Source organism: Polyodon spathula, chromosome 7, assembly GCF_017654505.1.
Source record: "Polyodon spathula isolate WHYD16114869_AA chromosome 7, ASM1765450v1, whole genome shotgun sequence".
Taxonomy (NCBI): Eukaryota; Metazoa; Chordata; class Actinopteri; order Acipenseriformes; family Polyodontidae; genus Polyodon; species Polyodon spathula.
The window spans coordinates 6492748-6513117 of NC_054540.1; the positions used below are offsets into that span (position 1 = coordinate 6492748).

Here is a 20370-nt window from a genome sequence, read left to right on the forward strand (position 1 = left end):
GTTTTGTGTGCTTTTTGGAGTTGTTATGTTTAATCAAACGATTGTTTACACACGAGTGCTCGATTGAGACTTGTTGCCTGCCTGACTTCTGTCCGTTACCATTTGCTCTGTTTTGTTTTTAATAAATCCTGCACGCCTGTGCCAGCATTTCAACTTCAACTCCCTGTCTTGCAATGTGGTTACCCACAGAAGTTACACGAGTGCCTTGCCACAATAGCGTTTAAATGTTGATCAATGTGAAGGGAACTTCACAAAAATACCATGTATTAATGTTCAAATCAAATTTGCCGCTTTGTCATTATTCTGATACAGAAAAATGCCAAACCCTGTTATAGTGAACACTCTGATATAACGAATATTTCTCCAGGTCCCATGGGGGCTCGTTACAGTGAAGTGAATATAATGATTTCCATTACATGAGAGTAGATGTTGAACTTCATGCTGATTTGAACTCGGCTCTCGCCAAGATAAGCACCAACTAAGACATAGCTTTGCAGTAAACTAATGCGATCCATCTGCATCTCCATCCATTTGCATGTTTTTCCATCTGATGATGTAGATATCCTTCTGTCTGGTGTTGATTGCTGAAGTGTAATGCTGGCTCCAGGGATCAGCTCATCTTGCCTCCCCAGCACATCAGCACACACAACTGCTGCGAAAATCTTGATTTTAATAAATAAAACAGGACTTGCCCACTCAATATCGAGAGTCACAAAAAGGAGCCGATTTAATTGTAATAATCAATTAATCTCTAAAATTAAACATTCTTAACATTCCCATGAAGTTATATGTTATTTTTCGGTAGTTTAAAAGTCGTGTCCATACATGTTTCTTCAGTGGATGTTTTGATCTGTATCACTGACCAAGCCCTCTGAAATATCCTCACTTCTAATTGGTTACCCAGTCACCGACTTGGTATGAACCGCTAGTGATAAACTAACAAAGTATTGCCTTAAGTACGTGTTGTGCAGAGCGCTTAGTAATAGTTATACACTATAGTAACAACTAAGGACTTAGTCGAGACTTCACGTTCTCATTTAGGAATGAACTTACGCATAGCTGGTGCAACCCAGCCCTGGTACCTCATAATCAATGCTAATAACAACTAAAGTTAGTTATTAAGTATTCCAAAATAAGATGATGGCCATTGCAATTGTTTTTTTTTTTAACAAAACCTGCTAATTGTACTGGAAACCAGAACTGAGCAGCTAATTATTATAATCCTTAAGCACTCTAATTTTCCTTGTTTCTCATTTTATAAAACTAACAAGGATTGTTCTAATTTTTTAAAAAATAGATAATTATTGACAGGAGTAAACACATTGAAAAAAATATGCCCCATTATTTCCAATTGAACACCATGAAGCAAGCATCACACATATTTAACAGTCTTAGTAATAAAACTAGACACTTTCAATATAAACATTCTAATTTTATTGAGTTTATTTCAGTACATTAATACTGTTTTGAACATGCACTTAAAGTGTGACCAAATGTTATTATGCTACAGTAACTGTACAAGCTGTAAATATATATATATATACATTTTTTTTTAAAACATTATTTTATGCCAAACATCTGATGAATACAGATGAATATCACTATGGAGACCAGAACTAAAATCTTATAAAATTTTTTTTTAAAGTCCAGGTAGTGTAGATGTTCAAGCCTTTCCCTCCAGCATTTAACTACATTTTTCGAAATAGAAAAAGCCGTTGAGTTTTACTATTGTCGTTTCCATGCGAGAGCCACAGTCACTACTGGATATTCCAAGTCAATACAGTTGTATTAATTGCAAGGGTTAAATGTAAACAATTTATTATTTGTACCCGTCTCAAATACAGAAAAAAAAACCAATAAACTTGCTTAAAGCCTTGCTCAAGATCCACTTTACTCGCTCAGTCTCTTCATAAGTTCTATATCATAGTTCCAAAAACATGATCACAGTTTACATTACTAAATTCAATCCATGTCAGCACCAACCACCCTCACAACAAACAGTTTTAACATTTCCAATCCACCTGAATTACTCCTTAAAATGTGTATGTGTGTGTGTCTATATATATATATATATATATATATATATATATAAAGACGTTTTGTTTCGCCATGAATCTGGACTGTATTTTCTTTAAAAAAGAAAAAAGGGGAAAAGAGTTTCAAAGATTTTTTCACATCTCAGTTACATTTTATATTATTACATCATAACAGATGATTTCCATGACAACCAGCTTTTGGAATAAGGAAGCCAAGCACAAGTATCCTCAACTACAACCTCGAAACAAAAACAATACAGTAATGCGTATGAACACATTTTATTTATTAATGTGAATCTCCCAGAAATGGTCCTAACTGCTCCTTTTCTATTGCTTTCACTGTGAAGCCAAGCCTGTCAGAGGCACACAATAACACTGCTATCCCAACCCAGCTCAAGAAACATTTCTGATAATTCCAAGACATTTTTGCTGAGTTTTACTTTGGTTTTTATAGTGAACAGAAATATTGCAAATAAAATCTGAATATGTAACTAGAAATTTAAGTTTCTGTGACAGCAAAAAATCTTCTTCCAGGGGTGTAACGTAAGTGCAACTGTGCCAGCTGGTGGTATAAAGTTATAATGCTCAAAAGGGACAACCAAATCATTCCACATCATATCATTGTGCCCAACTCACAAATGACAATACTTCTACTGTAACACCCAAAATTCACACTGATCTATTACTAGTGCATACTAATGCGAACAGCACAGAATCAAACCTTTGATCCCATTTGAGCCGTAAACATGACTTTCACACATCTTTACAGTGGATGTCTTCTGGCAAAGGCCTGTTTGCCGGTGAAGGCTTTGCAAATGCCAGAAGACCTGAAACCTTATTCTACCATCAAACTGGGGTGATGGTCCATTGCAAGCTTGTGTAATGCTGCTCCTTATCTTTACACTCCAGAGACTGCACATTCATCTCTGTAGGTGGGGTGAGGGCACAGATGGGGTTGGGAATGAAGCTCACATTTAACAATTATATAATGCTGCTTCCAAAAGAAAAGCCTAACAATTTTTTTTTATATCTTAAGTGAGTCTACATCACAAAAAGCTACATGTATTTTCACTAACAATTCCTTCTCTGTTCAGATCTGTTACTCTTAGCAGTTTTCCAGTGAAAGATTTAACTGTGCTATCTTGTAACATTCACACTCTTACCTAGTGGAGTCAGGAGATCCTGGTTTTGCATAACAGCTTGGTGAGTGAATTATTGTGTAAACCAAGTTAAACCGCAGAAGCTCAACTGCAAGTCTGTACTGCATGAGGGAGGTACATCATTGCCTCTCCTTTACTATACCGTTATTTTAATTATTGTAGTTTATCATCACAGATTTCACATATCAAACAATATCTGGTGTAGCATACATTGAATAATTTCCACTTTAAAAAAAATACTCGTGACATTAGTTTCATCACTGTGATTTTTTTTGGATAGGCAGTGAAAACAAGGCATTAATCGCTGCCCTCAAGACTGCCCATGCAACGCCAGTGCTCAAAAAACCCTCCCTTGACCTGGCTATCTCATCCAACTTCTGTCCCATATCCAATCTTCCTGATCTCTCAAAAACTCTTGAAAGGGCTGTAGCCAGCCAGCTGATGAAACATCTCACAGACAACAATCTGTTTGAATCTCTACAGTCTGGTTTTTGGCCACATCACAGTACCGAAACTGCTCTACTCCAGATTGTAAATTATCTCTTGCTCAATGCTGATGCTGCTGCTCCCTCTGTCCTTGTCCTCCTTGACCTAACAAGTGCTTTTGATACCATAGATCATAGCATTCTTCTTGGCCACCTTCAGAAGTATTCTGGGATCTCTGGAACCTGTCTCATCTGGCTGTCCTCTTACCTATCTGGATGCATGCAGGCTGTCTTCTCTGATAGAAGCAGTGCTGACCCAAACCCTGTCACGTGCGGTGTGCCCCAAGGGTCTTTTCTCAGTCCTCTTCTCTTCAACATCTACATTGGGTCACCTTATCCACCAACATAGCCTCATGTTTCACTTCTATGCAGATGACACCCAGGGCCACCTAAAACTAGACCCAGCATGTCCCTCTGTCCCAGCTCTCATCCAAGACAGAGGCCTGCCAATTTTCTTCAGCTCAACACCAACACATCTGAACAACTTCTAGTAGGATTGAAAACTCAACTAAAGAATCTCAATATTGCTGCCTTGAACCTAGGAAACCGTCTGCTGCTGCCTTCCCCCAGAGTACGAAGCCTTGGTGTACTTCTAGATAGCAACCTCTCCTTTGATGCCCAAATCTCATCTGTAGTCAAATCCTCCTTCTACTACCTCTGAAACATCTCAAAGGTCCGTCCCTATCTTTCCCTCCTGGATGCAGATGTGTCTTGCATTCATCTCTTCTCGAATCGACTACTGAAACTCTCTTGAAGGTGTTCTTCCGTCATGCGCCATAAACAGACTGCAGCTGGTTCAAAATACTGCTGGTAGGATACTTACCAGATGTAAAAAACATGATCACATTACCCTTTGTCTTGCCAAGCTGCACTGGCTACCTGTAAAGTTCAGGATTACTTTCAGAATTCTCCTGCATGCCTACAAGGCCCTTCATCACATAGAGTATCTCTCTAACCTGCTCATCCGCTATGTCCATGCATGCAAGCTGAGGTCCTTCGACTCAGGCCTGCTGGTTATACCCAAGCAAAAGCATGCCACACTCGCCACACTGTGACGGTGGTCCACTATGAAAGGTGCTATATAAAATAAACATTGATTGATATTGATTATTGAAGGATACTATAATGCTTTTAGTACCAGTACCAACAACCACCACATGATATCTGGACCTTACAAATTAATCCACAGCTAGGCTTAACAAATCCCTGAAAAGATAATCACATCCTACTGAGAAATAGGCAACCAATCTTATTAGGGAGTATCTCCAAACGTTTCCCATTCACTACCAAGACTGACACAACTTTTAAGGAGAGTAGTGTTCTATAGTGTTGTCACTTAAGAGACTTTTGAAAGTGAAGAATATACAAAATTAAAAGACACAAAGAAACATGGACATAATACAAGGTTTTATGAAACATAAGGGTCTTTAAGATATCCAGCTGTGGTTAAAGTTATGGCACACTAAAAAGTTGAACTATTATGTAACATGCAGAACAAACAGCCTACCTCTGAAAACCATCTTAGTGATTCAAGCCTCCCCAAGGTTATTGTAAGGACTGTTACGCCTCTCATTCAGCACAAACGTGCATCCTGTGAGCTGTGAGTAACTCAACATTGTGCTTCACAGATTTGCAGTTAACAAAATCTAAAGCCTGCAATCCCCAAAATGACTGAAAGCCCATTCAGGTTGAAGAGGCCTGAACACCTTGCATTAGGTGTAATAAGATGTCATTTTAGTGAAAGTTCGGTAGAGCTGTATCTATCATTTTTTAGACCTGTCATTTTAAAAGGCTTTTCAAGTTTTAACTGTATTGACCAAAACTTTTGAAGATGTAGGAGAGATCAATCTTCACAATGCAAACTGGCTTTAATAGGGAGTGGGCTGTGGCTTCCCATTGTAACAGTCAATGTGAAGCACTTTCAACACCTGAACCTTTTTGAGTCTATATCGTTTGGTTGTTTGTTCCTCTGGGTAGGAAAAAACCCAAGATATCATTAACTTCTCTTTTAAAAGGCACAATGGCGAATCACTCTACTGGCCAAAAAAAACCAAGATGGGCTCAAATAATGTCATTGATGCTGGCATGACTAATACTGTTTTCCCACTGCTATTTTTAGGTACCTTGAGATGACACTGGGACTTTAATGGCAAAATCAAAAATGACATTTAAATTAGGAGCTTTTGAAATATGTTAACATCAGATTTTCCAATGATAACTGCCAAAAACAGGTCTCGAATCCTTATTTTATTTAATGACGGCGTTTTTTTTTTTTTTTTTAGACAATCATGATTATGCTAACGCTTTGTGTATGCACTAATAAACTACATCTGCTCATCCAGGTTCTGTATGTTCAACATTGTCATAAAGCTAATATTCTACCACAACCTGCATTTCTGAAAGCCTTTTCCAAGAGAATCACAACAGTATTATAATTTAAGATTGAAATGTGTTTAGATGTGATTTTTTTTTTTCTTGACATATACATTACGGTATCAAATTAAAGGATTGTATACATTATGTAAATGTACTTAGATTCGTGGCTTCATACAGCAATTATCAAACAAAAAAAAAATCACAATTCACCTTCAAATAACTAGCACCAATCTGGAAAGGTGACTTGAATTCAGTTCAGATTTTATTAAAGTCACTCTGAAGAACTTCACTAGGGGGTAACAATGGTCTCTGAGTAATTGTGAATCTATCGTCACCCTAAATGTTGTCTGTAAGCGACAAAAGAAACTACAGTATTCTATGGCAGGTCATAGTCTTTGGTTGGGGTGAACCGACAGCTCTTTGGCACAGGATCTTTAATGTCTATGCAGTGGCATTACAGTATCAAAGCAATGGTTCTTTAAAAGGAGCAATGGTAACCCAAGGACAGCACTGGTATGGTTCAATGGTATCATAACATCATGAACCAATACACACCCCATGTACCATTCCGTTCCTCTGTCATATGAGGGCAATTGTGTAATATGCATTCCAAGTCCATTGTGTTGCCATTGCCAGTAAATGCTGTTGTATGCTTATATTCCTGATTGGGTTTGTTCAGGGAAAATAAAGCAGCACAATCATGGTCTGCTGATGAATCCTTTGATACAAACAGGCTTATTTACCTGACCAGATGTCTGCAACAATGTCAAGGGAGAATTGAAAATTAGTACTACATGTTTTACTAAATAAAACCCAGACGAACCCAACAGACTGTGTAATAACCACTGCTAAATGTTCTTCTGTTATCAATTGCGTCTATTGAGATGATATAACATGGTCACCAATTCTTGTACTGTAAGCTTGACCTTACTGACACTAAATAAATATCTCTCCGAACTCACAAATCGAGTGTGGAAATAATATAGCTTACCTAGGCTACATGGGGATGAATAGTGGAAATACAATATTTTATATCATTCTTTCTATAAACCTCTTTTTTATCACTTAATTCCAATTTAAGACCTTTAAAAATCTGTTACATCTAACTATATCTTAGTCACTTAGGAAACTGGAAAACATCTAGAAAATGGAATCTTCAATCAAAGCTTAAAGAAGCAGTACCCAATTAATCCTATTGGTTTTTTAAATGTATTTTATTGAATTGCCCCCTGATTGATAAAATCTGATTAGTCTGCATGTAATTTGAGAGAGAAGAGAATAAAAGGTGATCCCACAATTCAAACTGCACTGTGCAGCTCAAAAGCAAGGATTTCAAACCGTGGCTGTTTTGTGGCTGACTACACAGCTTTCCATTAACAACTAAATTGTACTAGAAAAAACGGAAAGATGTAGTCCCTCTACAGAAACACCAAGGAAAATAAAACAAGTTCAAATGAATGGAATGTAGAATGTATAATTCCCATCCTTTTTGCATGATGTTATAAATAATGTTTCTGCTATTTCTAAATAATTTTAAAATGGTCAGTTAATTTTCATATCAGACATCATCTTATTGAGATGTGAGCCTGCAACTAAAGCAGCTTCTGCTGTTACTCTGCTTCAAACAGTTTTAAACCACATCTCACACATTTGCAGAATACTTTAGTGACATTGGAGCAGATCTTAAATAAATCTATGACTATGTGCATTTAATATTAATAATGTATACACATATTTGTTACATGGTTGACTGTCCACAGGAGCATTCACTTTTGGAAATTCCACTATAGTTAAGACACCTAATTCCTTTCCTAGTTCGAAAGCATGTTAAAAAAAAAAAAAAAAAGGACCACATTTAAGGACATTTAAAGGCTTAAAGAGAAGAGGCTATATACATTTTCAGGGCATTTACAAAAAGCTCAAATTAAATTAAATCAGCTGTAACATTACTGTATCTGTATTGTCTGTGGTTTTGAGTTACGTCTCCTATTGTGAGATTAGTAGATCTGACAGGGAATGAGTATCATGATAAAACGTGATGTGCTCAAAGCAACTGCTAATTATGCTTGCACGCAGTGTTTTTTTATTTATTTTTTCTAGTTGCTCGACACTGCTGTCATTTTCGGCTACCAAATATGCTTCATCCATGGACCAGGCAGTGGTAGAAATTGCCATCTGCAGATCGAAGGAGCCGTTTGCTCCTGTTAACTCACTAAGTGACCAAACCGAGCAAACTGTTTGGACTCTGCTGTGAACATATGCTTTGGTACAGAGGGAACGAAGGGGCTGCCAATTTCCGTTGGAATAGAGGGCTGAGCACAATAAACTTAAGCTGAAGGCCCGAATGTTTTGAGTCCCTGTATGCCACTATAAATATTTTCAGTCTAACATCTGCATCAATCTGAAGTTAGCTTGTGCGCACAGCGGGTTCCTTTGTTGTGGTTCTAACTCAGTCTTTCTTTAATGACTCCAATGGAGAAATATATCAAGAGTAAAAACTGCTATCCTTGCATTTGTTTCCAAAATAAATTTAAAAAGGCAGCGTGCAGAGGGACAAAAACTGACCAAAGCTGGCACCAGCTGGACAGAAATTGGGCACAGATAGGGATACTGACAATACTCAATAGAGATCTAATTTCTATTCACATATCACTGGAGAAGATAAGCCCATGTCTTGACCTCCAGACAGACCTCACAACACAAGTCTTCACTGGACCGCAAGTGTGTATGGGGAAATAATACCTCTGAAAGTAAGGGGATTTAAATCAAGGAACCCTTGGGTACACAACAGAGACATGCTCATTAGTGGAGGAGGTGCCTGCTGGCATACACTAATCCCACACTGCTATCCACCTTCGTGACTGAGGCTTCCAGACACAGTCTATTACAAGGTGAAGCCAACACTGTCAGGTCATCGCCTCACATGGCTTTTTGAATATGAAATGCAAAGGGCAAGTAGTTACGTGAATTTAGCTCAAAACACATTTAACTGATTAAGGCCAGGAACCTGTGTACAAGAATATTTAAACCATCCAGCTTATGTTAAAAATAGTTACGCTTATGTAACAGGAATACATGCAGCACACTGCAGGTAGTTATGTGTTCTGTAACTTTATACTGTGTGGCTTTCACTGCACTCCAAATACAAACAAATTCAAGATTAAGGAAAGAAAAAAGGATGGCGAGTAAAAAGAGTCAATTTACAAACTAAATTCAGAATTCAACATCATTACAATTTCAGCTTTGTCACAACCAAATTCAAATAAATCTTTCTTCAAATATAAGTTGACATACACAGCTATCTGCTTTTTCTCTTGTGCATCTGGTTATTCTAATCAAATCCCAACCTGTAGCTTAAAAAAAAAAAAAAAAAAAAAAAAAAACTGTTCTTTGTTCTAGTGAGCAACATTAGGAAAGAAAATCAATCTTGCTAAACAAATCCATTAATTAATGTATGTATGAAACACGTCACCCAGATAATCGCAATCAAGACAAGACATCTCAATTCAGATGGTGTACTGAAACTGGCAAATTGGCAGCAGACCATCCACACCGTGCTCATTCTCACAATTACTTCACCGCAAACTGTTGACTATTAAATTCTTCTTTAACAAGCCACTTTCCAGTTATATTTTATTGCTGATAAATTATTGAAGGCAGCTCCAAAAATTGTCAGTACTAAATAATAATACTAAGTAAATAATAGTAAAGTTGTTCTCTCCAGACATTTGTTAACAGTAAGTTAAAAGCAACCTGTACACCATAGTACGCAGATTGCTGTTAAAAAGCATGGCTCTCTATTTGACAGGAATCTGTCACACCAGCATACAGCCTTGGAGCTGTGCTGTACATAACCAGCTGCTTTATGAAGTTCTAGTGATGTTTCAGCTCGGTCAAATGCCTTTGTTAAGTGAACCAAAACTACATAAACGTCTTCATCAATAGCTATATTAATAGCACACCTGCTGAATGAGAAGGGATACTGATATTAAATGTATGGCATGTCTAGTATTCATCTAGAATGTATTCACCTTTTTTGCAGTGAGATTGGCCTATAACTATTTCAATCAATCCGACTTCCCCTCTTGTGCAAATCAACTTAATTTGCTGCCTACCAACTGTCAGCAATTGCATTAGGAGGAACTGACAGACTTGACAACACAGATTATGGGTTGGCCATTGCAGAAGATTGAGTAACTCTGGCCTTCCAGCCTTTTATTATTATTATTATTATGTTTTAAGAATCTCATTGCCCAAGCTCTTACAGATTCATACTGATGTTAAACTCAGATTGTCAAAGCATAATAAAAAATGATTACATACACACTTTTAATCGTGTATTTTGAAACTGATTAATTTGGCCTTTTTAAGGTATAATCATTTTAAATGTTGTTGGACGTTGCTTTTATAAGATTATTTATTAATTACTGCTTTCTCACAGATTAACTTGGTAGTGCATATACCCTTATAAAAGTTAACCGGTCCACAGTAAAAACCTAGAACTTATAATGAAGTTATATAGTGAAAGCATGTTAAATTCACAGTATAACTATGGGCAGCGTTGCTGGTTCCATGTTTTTTTTTTTTTTTTTTTTTAACCCTTAGCAGTCCATTTATTCAGAGCATCAGGTCCAATTTATTTTCACATGCGCTGTTTATTTTACACACGTTGTTTAAAATATATATTTTTTTCAAAGTAATACAGGTTTGAAAGGCACTGCATAGCAAAAGAACATCAGTACTGCATCTCCAGCCAAGCCCCACCTCTTGTTCGCTGTATTTTTCACACACCTCTTCATAGTCATGCATACTGATAAATCCTCTCCTGATTACTCGTTTTAATACCAAACTCCTCAATAATGCAATCCAACCCATTATTTTATTACTATAACATCTCAAAAAGCTCTGCAAATGTCTGTGATATTCTTTGAGCGCTGGATGCGGAAGCAGCTATCTCATTTGTTTTTGTCCATGTTATCTCTGTGGTGCAGGGGGCTATGTGTATTGCTCAGATCTGCCCCCCGGCTTCATTCGGCCCCTGTGCTTGACGTCTTTTTGATGATGTTGGACAGGGTCCAACATCGGACTGGAAAGGACATAGGACATAGGACCATAAAGGGTTACATTTTATACACAGAAGCTACTGAACTTAAATAACTTTAATGCGTACTATCTTGTCCTACACACTCTGTTTTAAACAATAATGTGAATTAATATTCCATAACTATAAAAACACTAAATTGAGGAAAATATAGTAACACTAACAATCACTGAGTAAAAGTCTCTCACTGTTTTCAACTTGGGTAACCTGAGGTTTCATTATGTGTACCATCTTTAGACTTGTCAAGTAATTTGTCTGCACACACGCACCTGTGGCAGGGCGGAGTTGAGCTGGCGCTGCAGGGAGTCCCGGTCGTACAGCACGTCCTCAAGGTTCTGCTGAGACAGGCCCAGGCTCTCCTGTGTCTCTCGCAGGGTGTCCAGCAGCCGGTCACGCTCATCCAGCATGTTCACCATCAGCTGCTCAAAGTGGGTGTCCGACTCCGAGCCGCTGCTCTGAGAGCCCCTCTGACTCATGGGGGTGTCTTCGTTAATAGTCGGCATCACTTCACACATCATTTCTCACTGGAAAACAAAATCAAAATTAAAAGGGCTGTCTTTCAAATGTATTTAAAGTTCAAATTGACCAATTTTGTGCTTTATCTTTAAATTAAGCTTCAGTATCAGTACTTGTACACCCGAATCTTTACCTTAATGTCACATTATTCACATTCTGATTTCACCTCTTTCACTGTCTGACCGGGGGCTTAGACAATATCCCTTTGGAACTGTGGTGAGAACTGGACACAGTACTCTAAGTGCAGTGTGTTATACAGCCTCCTCATAACCTCCTTGGATTTGTACTCTACACATTTGGCTATAGTTATCACACTCCAAGCACTCCCCCTGAGTGCACTTCACAATGATATTCAGATTGCTGCTGCCATTGAGGTGTGCTTTGGACAACTGAGCTATGATTATTTTCAGTACAAAAAAGAAGGAAAATCTCAATACTCAAAAAAGTACACAGTAATGTTTGCAGACAGAGTACATGCAATTATTCACTACGTGTAACATGTTATGAAAATAGGTTTTGTCAAAAAGTACACAGTGATGTAATATACAGTGACTTATTGAGAAAATGTAAATGGGACAATAGTGTATGGAGAAGTATAAGAGGGTATTTCCAACAGAGGAAAGAAAGGTTCTTCTTGCTGTGAAACACACATCCCTCACTAAATATCAACAAAGCAATTCTGAACTACAACAGTCTGATTCTGGTTGTCTGACAGCAGTCTGCTCTATGAGAAAGCAAGGTTAAATACTTAGGAAAAGTCATGTCACACTAGAATTGCCATTTACTAGCACTTTCACAAGTATGTTCCTGAGAAACAATACGACAGTAACGTTTAGCTTGAGGGAAGCCCACCTGTTGGCTTAATAAATTAAAAGTGCTGAAGGTTATTTAAAAACTGTCCTTTATCTGAGACGTGCCTTATTAAAATAAAAATCAGTATACTGTAAATGAGTTTCAGACTTTTTTCTGCTCAAAAGCTGCCCAATGTACCAAGTCACTATGAATCAATCTGTGACGATGAGGACTCCTAATGAGAATGAGCCCTTTCCAGGTCTTCACTCATGCTTTGTTCATATTCCTCTAGATTTTGAGCTATGGGGAACTCTGTAGACCCAAGGTAGCTGGAGTTAAAATCCAAATGGAAACCATGAAAGAGCAAGCATTAGTATACCCAAATCTGTTCAATTTCTATCTCCAACGTCATAAATTATGTAAGTTGAGATAAAGCTTCTGGAGTCAGGGACAGTCTGACTTCACACATCGTAACACCAAACATGCAGGTAAAGATATAAAGGAGAAAGACCAGCAAGTTTCAGTCACCCTCAGTACAACTGCAGAATGTCACGCTCGCTGCCCCTTTTCACATAGTCAACAGCCCCATGAAACAGACAGCGTGCTGCGTTCAGATCATCACCTCCAACGCCTGACAGTGAAAACCAGTTGCAATAAAAATTGTGAGTAAAATTCAAAACTAAATTGAATATGCTGCATTAAAAGAATAGCAAGCACTTCCGGGGCTATACGGGGTAGTTTTTAAATTATACCACATTTTACTACACTGTGTATGAAGGTAAAATAAGGACATCTTGGCAGGCACAAAATGAATTTTATGAAGAAAAAAACAAAACACAGCACAGTAAAATGTGTATGCTGAAAAATTATTAACTAATGTAGTTTTATGATACAACAACCAGACAATTTAATTGTGGTCGTAACATAAAATGACCTTCAATTACAAATTCGGGCTGATCTGGACTGAAGCCCGGTTGTAAAACACTCCATGTCTACTTTAACATAATCTTTCCTTAATTGTAGTTAAGAGCTGCAAGACAAGCAGCCAAGTTCTTAATGGCCATGAGCCTAATAGGCATGAAAAGCTTAATAACAGTACCGCCAAAACCCGTTGCCATCAACACTTTAGAACAGGGAAATTGTAAGGATACCCAGCCTGTTGTAAAGAGATTTTATTTAACTTTTTCTATGCTTGCCATTAAAGGTGTTCCTCGTGACAATACAGTGATTCCCAAACCCTGCTTTGAAAACTTGACAAATCCAAATCTTATTCTCTGACAAAAGAACGTAATTCAGTCCAAAGAGTTTTTTGGGGAGGTTTTTGTTAGTTTTTAAACAGTAAGTCACAGGGTTCGTTATACTTTGTACACTTATAACTTTAAAGTCTTTTTCAAAGCTCTTGTCAAAATGACTGCACTAGTCCACTGGGGTTCGAAATCTGTCATCTTAATCACTACAGGAAGAGCAATTATAAAAAATACAAATTTAAAAAAGTTCTCTGGTTCTTCTGTTCTATACCACATCACAGAACACTATTGCTGCGTTTCCTGTTTGACAATGTGGGCAACACTCGTTACACTATCAGCGCACTGCAGCGGACATTTTGAAAAGAGCTTTGAAACAGACTTTAACGTTAGAAGTGTAAAAAGGTTGTCAGGATGTTTACATGTCCCCACGTGTAGCAACACGTGGAGACATGTAAAGCCCGTCACACACAGCCCGACTCAGGCCGTCCCAACTCCTCTCATCAGAGTTTGCACAGATTCCACAATCTGTGGTGCTCAGTTTTGGTTTGGTTTGTTAATTCTCAGAAACCAATTAAGATTAACTAAGATGTTTGTTTTGTTATTGTCATCTACTTCCCTGTTTACTAAGCATTTATAACACAGCTGTTGCAGGGATTCTGGAACATTACCCAAAAGACTGTAATGCAAATTAATTGTAAGAAATTCCCCTTGTTGTGCATGCCCTGTTTTATAACAGTCGTTTAAATGGCTGCACACATGAAACACCCACTCACATGAAACACCCACTCACATAAAACAGCAAGACTATTTGCAAAAAAATCAGACCGATAAGGGTGTATGGGTGGTAAATCCTTAGTTCAGTACTGGAGTGGTGGAAAGCCGAGTTTTCTTTACCTTATTCAGCATTATTATTATTATTATTATTATTATTATTATTATTATTATTATTATTATTATTAATAATAATAATAATTTCTTATCCAGGATGACTTACGGTTGTTATTATAAAGGTGATGTATCAATTTTCAGTATTACAATGTGTAGTTATATTTCATTTACATTAAATAATTACTGTACTATTAAACAATATTTTCCTGACTCATTTTACTATAACAGTAATCCGTTGTGTATCTGACTGCAGTGGGACCAGAGTAAGGGTGGATATGTAAAAAGTCAAATAAATTAATCCTGTTTTAAATACCATTATACACTGCTGTAACAATTACTGTATTCACACAATTACTGTTCTAAGATTCAGCTTTTACTACAGAGCTCCCCTAAACCCCTTGTTTAGAAAGATACAGAGTGTTAATGCTTGTGACAGGGTAGCTGTCTGCCGTGTGGGTGCGTGCATTCACTGCTCAGTGACAGGCAGGAGATCGAGATGGAGGTGGAAGTTGATATGCCCGGCAGGCAAACAGGATTCATTTACATATCAACCCAGTGAACAGCTCACGTGACACTACCAGCAATGGTTGCATACGAAGCACATACAAACAGAGTGTGCTAAAACTTTGGTAGGATTTACAATCTCTGAACATCTCTGTTCAATAATAAACTAATTATGATTAGACGATTACGATTAAACTAACGATTGATCATGGGTGGATAAACAGTTAGGGTGGAGATGCCACGGATTACGGTACTCATTTTGGTAAACTTCAGGAAACTGTTTACAGTAAACCTAATGAACCTCAATCTTTTTTTACATGCTGTAAGTTCATTCAATACAGTGCAGAGGCAGCAACGAAGTATTCATACTTAATAGTGTATTTAAATTCTCACTGTTGCACCTACATAAAAATAAATTAGAATGATATATAACTACAGACATTTTGAGGAAATCAATAAAGAAGAAAATCTCAACTGCATTAAAAACATTTATTTCACCAGTACACTACCTGATGTGTACTGGTGAAGTGTTTTTCTTCGAGGAAAATACCTCTGTCTAAAGAACAACATCGACTCAGTGGTGATCTCGATGGTCTGGGATCCATCCTCTAAGTTCTAGTTATGGGGGCACTGCATGCTGAAAACCCTTCTCAAGCTCACTTGTTGTATAAACGTTGTGCCTATATTTATTTTCTGTTGTGCTGCTGTTACATCATACACACACACACACACAATACACAAACACACAATTATCTGCCACCTGAGCAGTTTGAGAGTGGGTGCCTGGGGCTAGCTAATGAAGTTACTTCACACACAGTCAATGCAGATGCAGTAATATCAAGGAAGAACAGGTTGTCATTAGGGTACAGGAAAGCATACAATAGAAAGTATCAATTAGTGAAACAAATGCGATAGACACCTACTGATTTAAAAAAAAAAAATACACTAAGACAGGTCATAAACCACTAATGGAAGAAGATTGAGTAAAACACAGAAAAATAGATGGATTAGCAACACACTCAGATCTGTTCCTCTATGCCAACAGCACCAGGGTGGTATGATTTGAAAGCCACACCTGTGTGCATTCCGTTGCTATTCTTTCCACTTAAAGGACTTATTTTTGTATTTTCTGATACATCACATTACACTACTACAATACATATATTTATTACATTATAGAAAAATACAAAGTCAATTCATTTTCAGAGTTTATATTGGAGTGTTGGCCTTAAAATAAAATGATTATATATGAGTGTGTGTTTCAGAAGCTGTAAATGGTTACTATTTTTTAATACTGTTAAACTTTTTGTAGTTTCAAGCAACAACATTTAACTGTTATACATACGAGTTTGGGTAGTAAGCCTTTGCTATACACTTAAATAAATGTTATTTCAGTGCTGGGCATTTCAGTCCTTTTCCCCCAGAGTTACACCTTTAAATGTGTGTACAGTATGTCACCCTACACTAGATTCTTAGTAGCACTTAAATAAGGTTTACCATATAAAACACAGGAAGATTACACAATTAGGAAATGGGGGCAGTGCCTTCGTATAATAACAATTAATAAATACATATATGTATATGCAGTAGATAGTACTACAATACGTGCGCCTGAGCGTTTTATGGGTGCTTTTGTAAGATGGGCCGTATCCATTCATTCACGCACGGTACTATGGGAGTGTAATCAGTTGCGAACAACCAAAAACAGAATCAATACTCTGTCGTGTCATTACTGGTCTTATATACAGTGCTCTATTCTACATATAATTATGTTTTTATATTTTACACCCAATTGTAGAGGTAGTGGCAGCTCTGAACTAATATTATCTAGAAGAAAAAAAAAGACTTGGCTATTGTCTCGGTGCATTACATCATCCCTCCCTCCTCCCTCCGTCGCCTTAACTCTTGATCTGTAACACGTATCTAAATATGTGTCATTTTACATATTGTGCACAGGCACTGCTTATGACAGCTGGAATGTCTGTTATTTGTTAAACAAACGGCCATACAAAAACAGAACAAGCATTGTCTCCTGCTAGCACCTTGCACATCTGTGTAAGAAGTTTGCACTCCAATGTGCGTTCTTTCTCCATCACCTTGCAGGTAGCGTACACTACCTGGAAAGCGGTGATTATGAAACAAAGGCACAGTAGAGGGGAAAGCACCACTATCGTGGGTTTTCACTTTAGAAAAAGACAGGAAATCCACAAATACTTACAGTCTACTCTTCGGCGTCCGCTCCCTCAATTGATCAATGACAACCGCAGTCTCCGCGAGCTAATGAGGAATCACACAGCTGCCCACTTCGGGACCAATTGTATCCAATCCTGCAACATAGCCTCACTGTAAAAATGAAACGGTGTAACAGCTTCTAATTCAGAGATAAACACCACTGCCAAGCTCACGGCTGTCATTTGAAAAAAATAATAATTGGCTAGCTTATCTGTACATTATTTCTCAAAAATTGACCACTGGTAAAAAAAAAAAAAAAAAATGGCATTTACAAATATTGCTTTGGGAAGCAGAGCTCGGTAAAGACCATTGTTTGCGCTGAAGGAGGGGAGATGGACCTTAAAGTAGCAGTCTTACAATTTCCAGAAGCTCAAGAACGGATTCTCACAGACGAAAATCTATCCCACCCCAGCCCAACAAAGGTGGAGCAGTGGGTCCCATTTGAATTATTGCATGCGATATTGTATGAGGATTCTGTGTATATAAATAACAACCCAATCAAAAGTGAGAATAGTGTGCACGGTGAGTACTTGATTAGCCGGTGCTTTTAGTATTTTCAGACCTATGCATTTTGTTCATGTCTGACATTGTTTTATACTGGTGCAAGACTCATATTAGTATATATATATATATATATATATATATATATATATATATATATATATATATATATATACAAAGTGAGTTGTTACACTTTTGGCCTCTAGGTAGTGTGGCTGAACACTGTTCGTTCATAACATTCCTGTTAGCAATATCACCTGCCTGCCCTTTATTTTCTCCCCCGGGTTAAAGGAATGGTTTTCACCAGTCTCTAAATACATTCTGAAGTAATCACGCCTGCCCTTTTAAAATGTGTGTTCGATTTAATAGGTGGTGTTTTTAGTATTGCATTGTTTTTAATTCTACGTCAGGTAAACATTTACACCGTACTGCCAAGTGATTCAGTAAACAAATCCAACTGTGAAATGATGAAAATCTCAGTTAAAAACTAACACCGAAAATAATCTTTACTATATTACCCCTGGGGAAATCACTGAACCGCACACAAGGTAGTGGAAGTGTGATCAGCTGTAGGTTAATTAAGCCTTCATTCTGATTTACAAAGGGAACCTCGAGACGTGCAAGACAAGGCTTTCCAGCCGAGGTGCTGTACACCTTGAGATACATCAAGTTCAGGGCGTGGCTGTTTCTTGTTCCAGCTATTATTGGCGTGTTTTTCGAAACAGTTTTTGGCAGTATTGGACGTCACATTTGAGCAGATTTGTGACAGATGAACATGTCGTTATTTTGTTTTTGTTGTATTTTATGTTTATCTTCTCATGTAGTTTAATACGAAGCCCGCTAACAGACGCTTTATTTAGAGCTTATACTTAACAAGTAAGTGCCTGTAGAGAGACCTATTGCGATAATAGGTGCTGTACTATGAAACGGTAACCCTTACCCTAATTCTATTTCAACATGTCCCAATTCCGAACTCTAATCTTCCTAACTATAAATCCAGTTGTTTCGTATTTAACTACCTATTAAAACATGTAAGGAATTACTGACAGCATCAAAGTGGCTAACTTGCTTTGTAGCACTAGGTCAAAGATATGTAAAGATACTTGTTTTTAAAGATGACAAGTTAACTAGCTTAGGGATGTTTTAAAGGAGGGTACCAACTTAAACAAGTTTACTTAAGTCAGATAAGCAAGGTGCCCTAGTTAATGTTGCCTATTGTGTGTACATATTTTTTTTATGAATGTTAGCTGACACCACCAAACATACCTGAGCTGGATTAAAAACCCTGCCTTTTGCAGTGTTTCACTTAGATTTTTTAAAAATTACGTTTACTATTTGCATAACAGAAGGCTTTATTTTAAATGTAGCCCAGGCCTAGGAAGTATACCAGTGTTTGAATACAGTGTTTATTGTATTTGTTTTGTGGGTGCTGTAAAAGTGGGTACGTTTCTGTTGTCAACAGGCTGCCTGCTGAGTGGTTTTATGATAAGCGTACCTCTTTATAAAGTCCTGGTGTTCTTTTTCTGTTCACTATCTGTGGAAGGCACAATGTCACAACGGCAGAATCCTTCAGCTCTTCCTCGTGGGGCTTATCTTTCTGCTGCAAGGTTTTTAGGTTCATGTTTTAGCACACACCACGAATATGTAAATAGAAACAGCATAAATGTACAGCATGCTAAATGGCCAGCCAATTCCCACCCCTTACTTTTAACTGATCAAATAGCTGTCAGTTTTACTTTATATCACTCAGTCTTTAAAGTTATAAACATCTATCAAATGTTAAGGGTGTGTTTTTTTTAGGGTTTTTTTAGTATGTGATAAAAATTATATATAAAAAGACTGATACTGTACATAAGCAATGATATTGTTCAAACCTGGATAATGTCATGTGTGTTGTGTGTTTTTACACAGTACCTGTACAGCAAACTTGCCTTTGTAATACGTTTTTGGGATGCTAATTGTTCCACCTGAAAACAAAGCACATCTTCCCAGTAAGCATTTTGCTAACTCCGGGTATTAACAGTTACGCAAAGATTTCTCAATATTTCTTTCTGACATTCAACAATCCCTTATGGATTAGGGTCCTCTGTTGTGTAAAGCCCTGCTTCTTCTGTATTCTTGTTAAGGGAATATCAATCAAAGCTTTACTGATTGATCCAGGTGATCACATGGACATTAAAGCAGAAGAATTTAAGGGTACAAAAAAGGCAATTGAGCCTAACAAGCTTGTCCCACAAAAGTGAAAGTGCTTCTTCATCTATCTGCTCACTCTCTCTGTACCCTGCTGTCCTCTCTTTCAATAGAAACATACTCAATTCGCTCATGAAGGGATTCCAGGTAATCCATTACACGTGATGTTCCCCTCTGTGTGAAGTACAGTTCCCTTTAAACTCTCTCTGCTATCGATTCTTTTTTTTTAAACCTAATGTGTGCTTACTCCATGGTGCCCATGGACACCCTTTATTACCCACAAAATGTTTTCTCTGCCTCCCACAGTACACAATAAGACATACAAATACTACAGAAAAATAT

The 20370-nt window shown here is 37.5% G+C and overlaps 1 protein-coding gene across 6 annotated transcripts in view; it reads right to left on the minus strand.

Moving 5' to 3' along the window:
* Positions 1–20370, minus strand: part of LOC121318059 (liprin-alpha-2) — a 193731-nt gene that overhangs the window by 166560 nt on the left and 6801 nt on the right. For 5 of the 6 annotated variants that reach the window (XM_041254314.1, XM_041254308.1, XM_041254312.1 and 2 more), the window contains exons 1-2: positions 17324–17574; positions 11428–11682 (exon numbers count right to left, since the gene is read on the minus strand). In XM_041254314.1, the coding sequence (XP_041110248.1) occupies positions 11428–11676 (249 nt within the window). In that variant the 5' untranslated portion in view covers positions 11677–11682; positions 17324–17574. Of the gene's footprint in view, positions 1–11427; positions 11683–17323; positions 17575–20370 lie in introns of those variants that run through there. The other variant, XM_041254309.1, reaches the window with a different exon arrangement.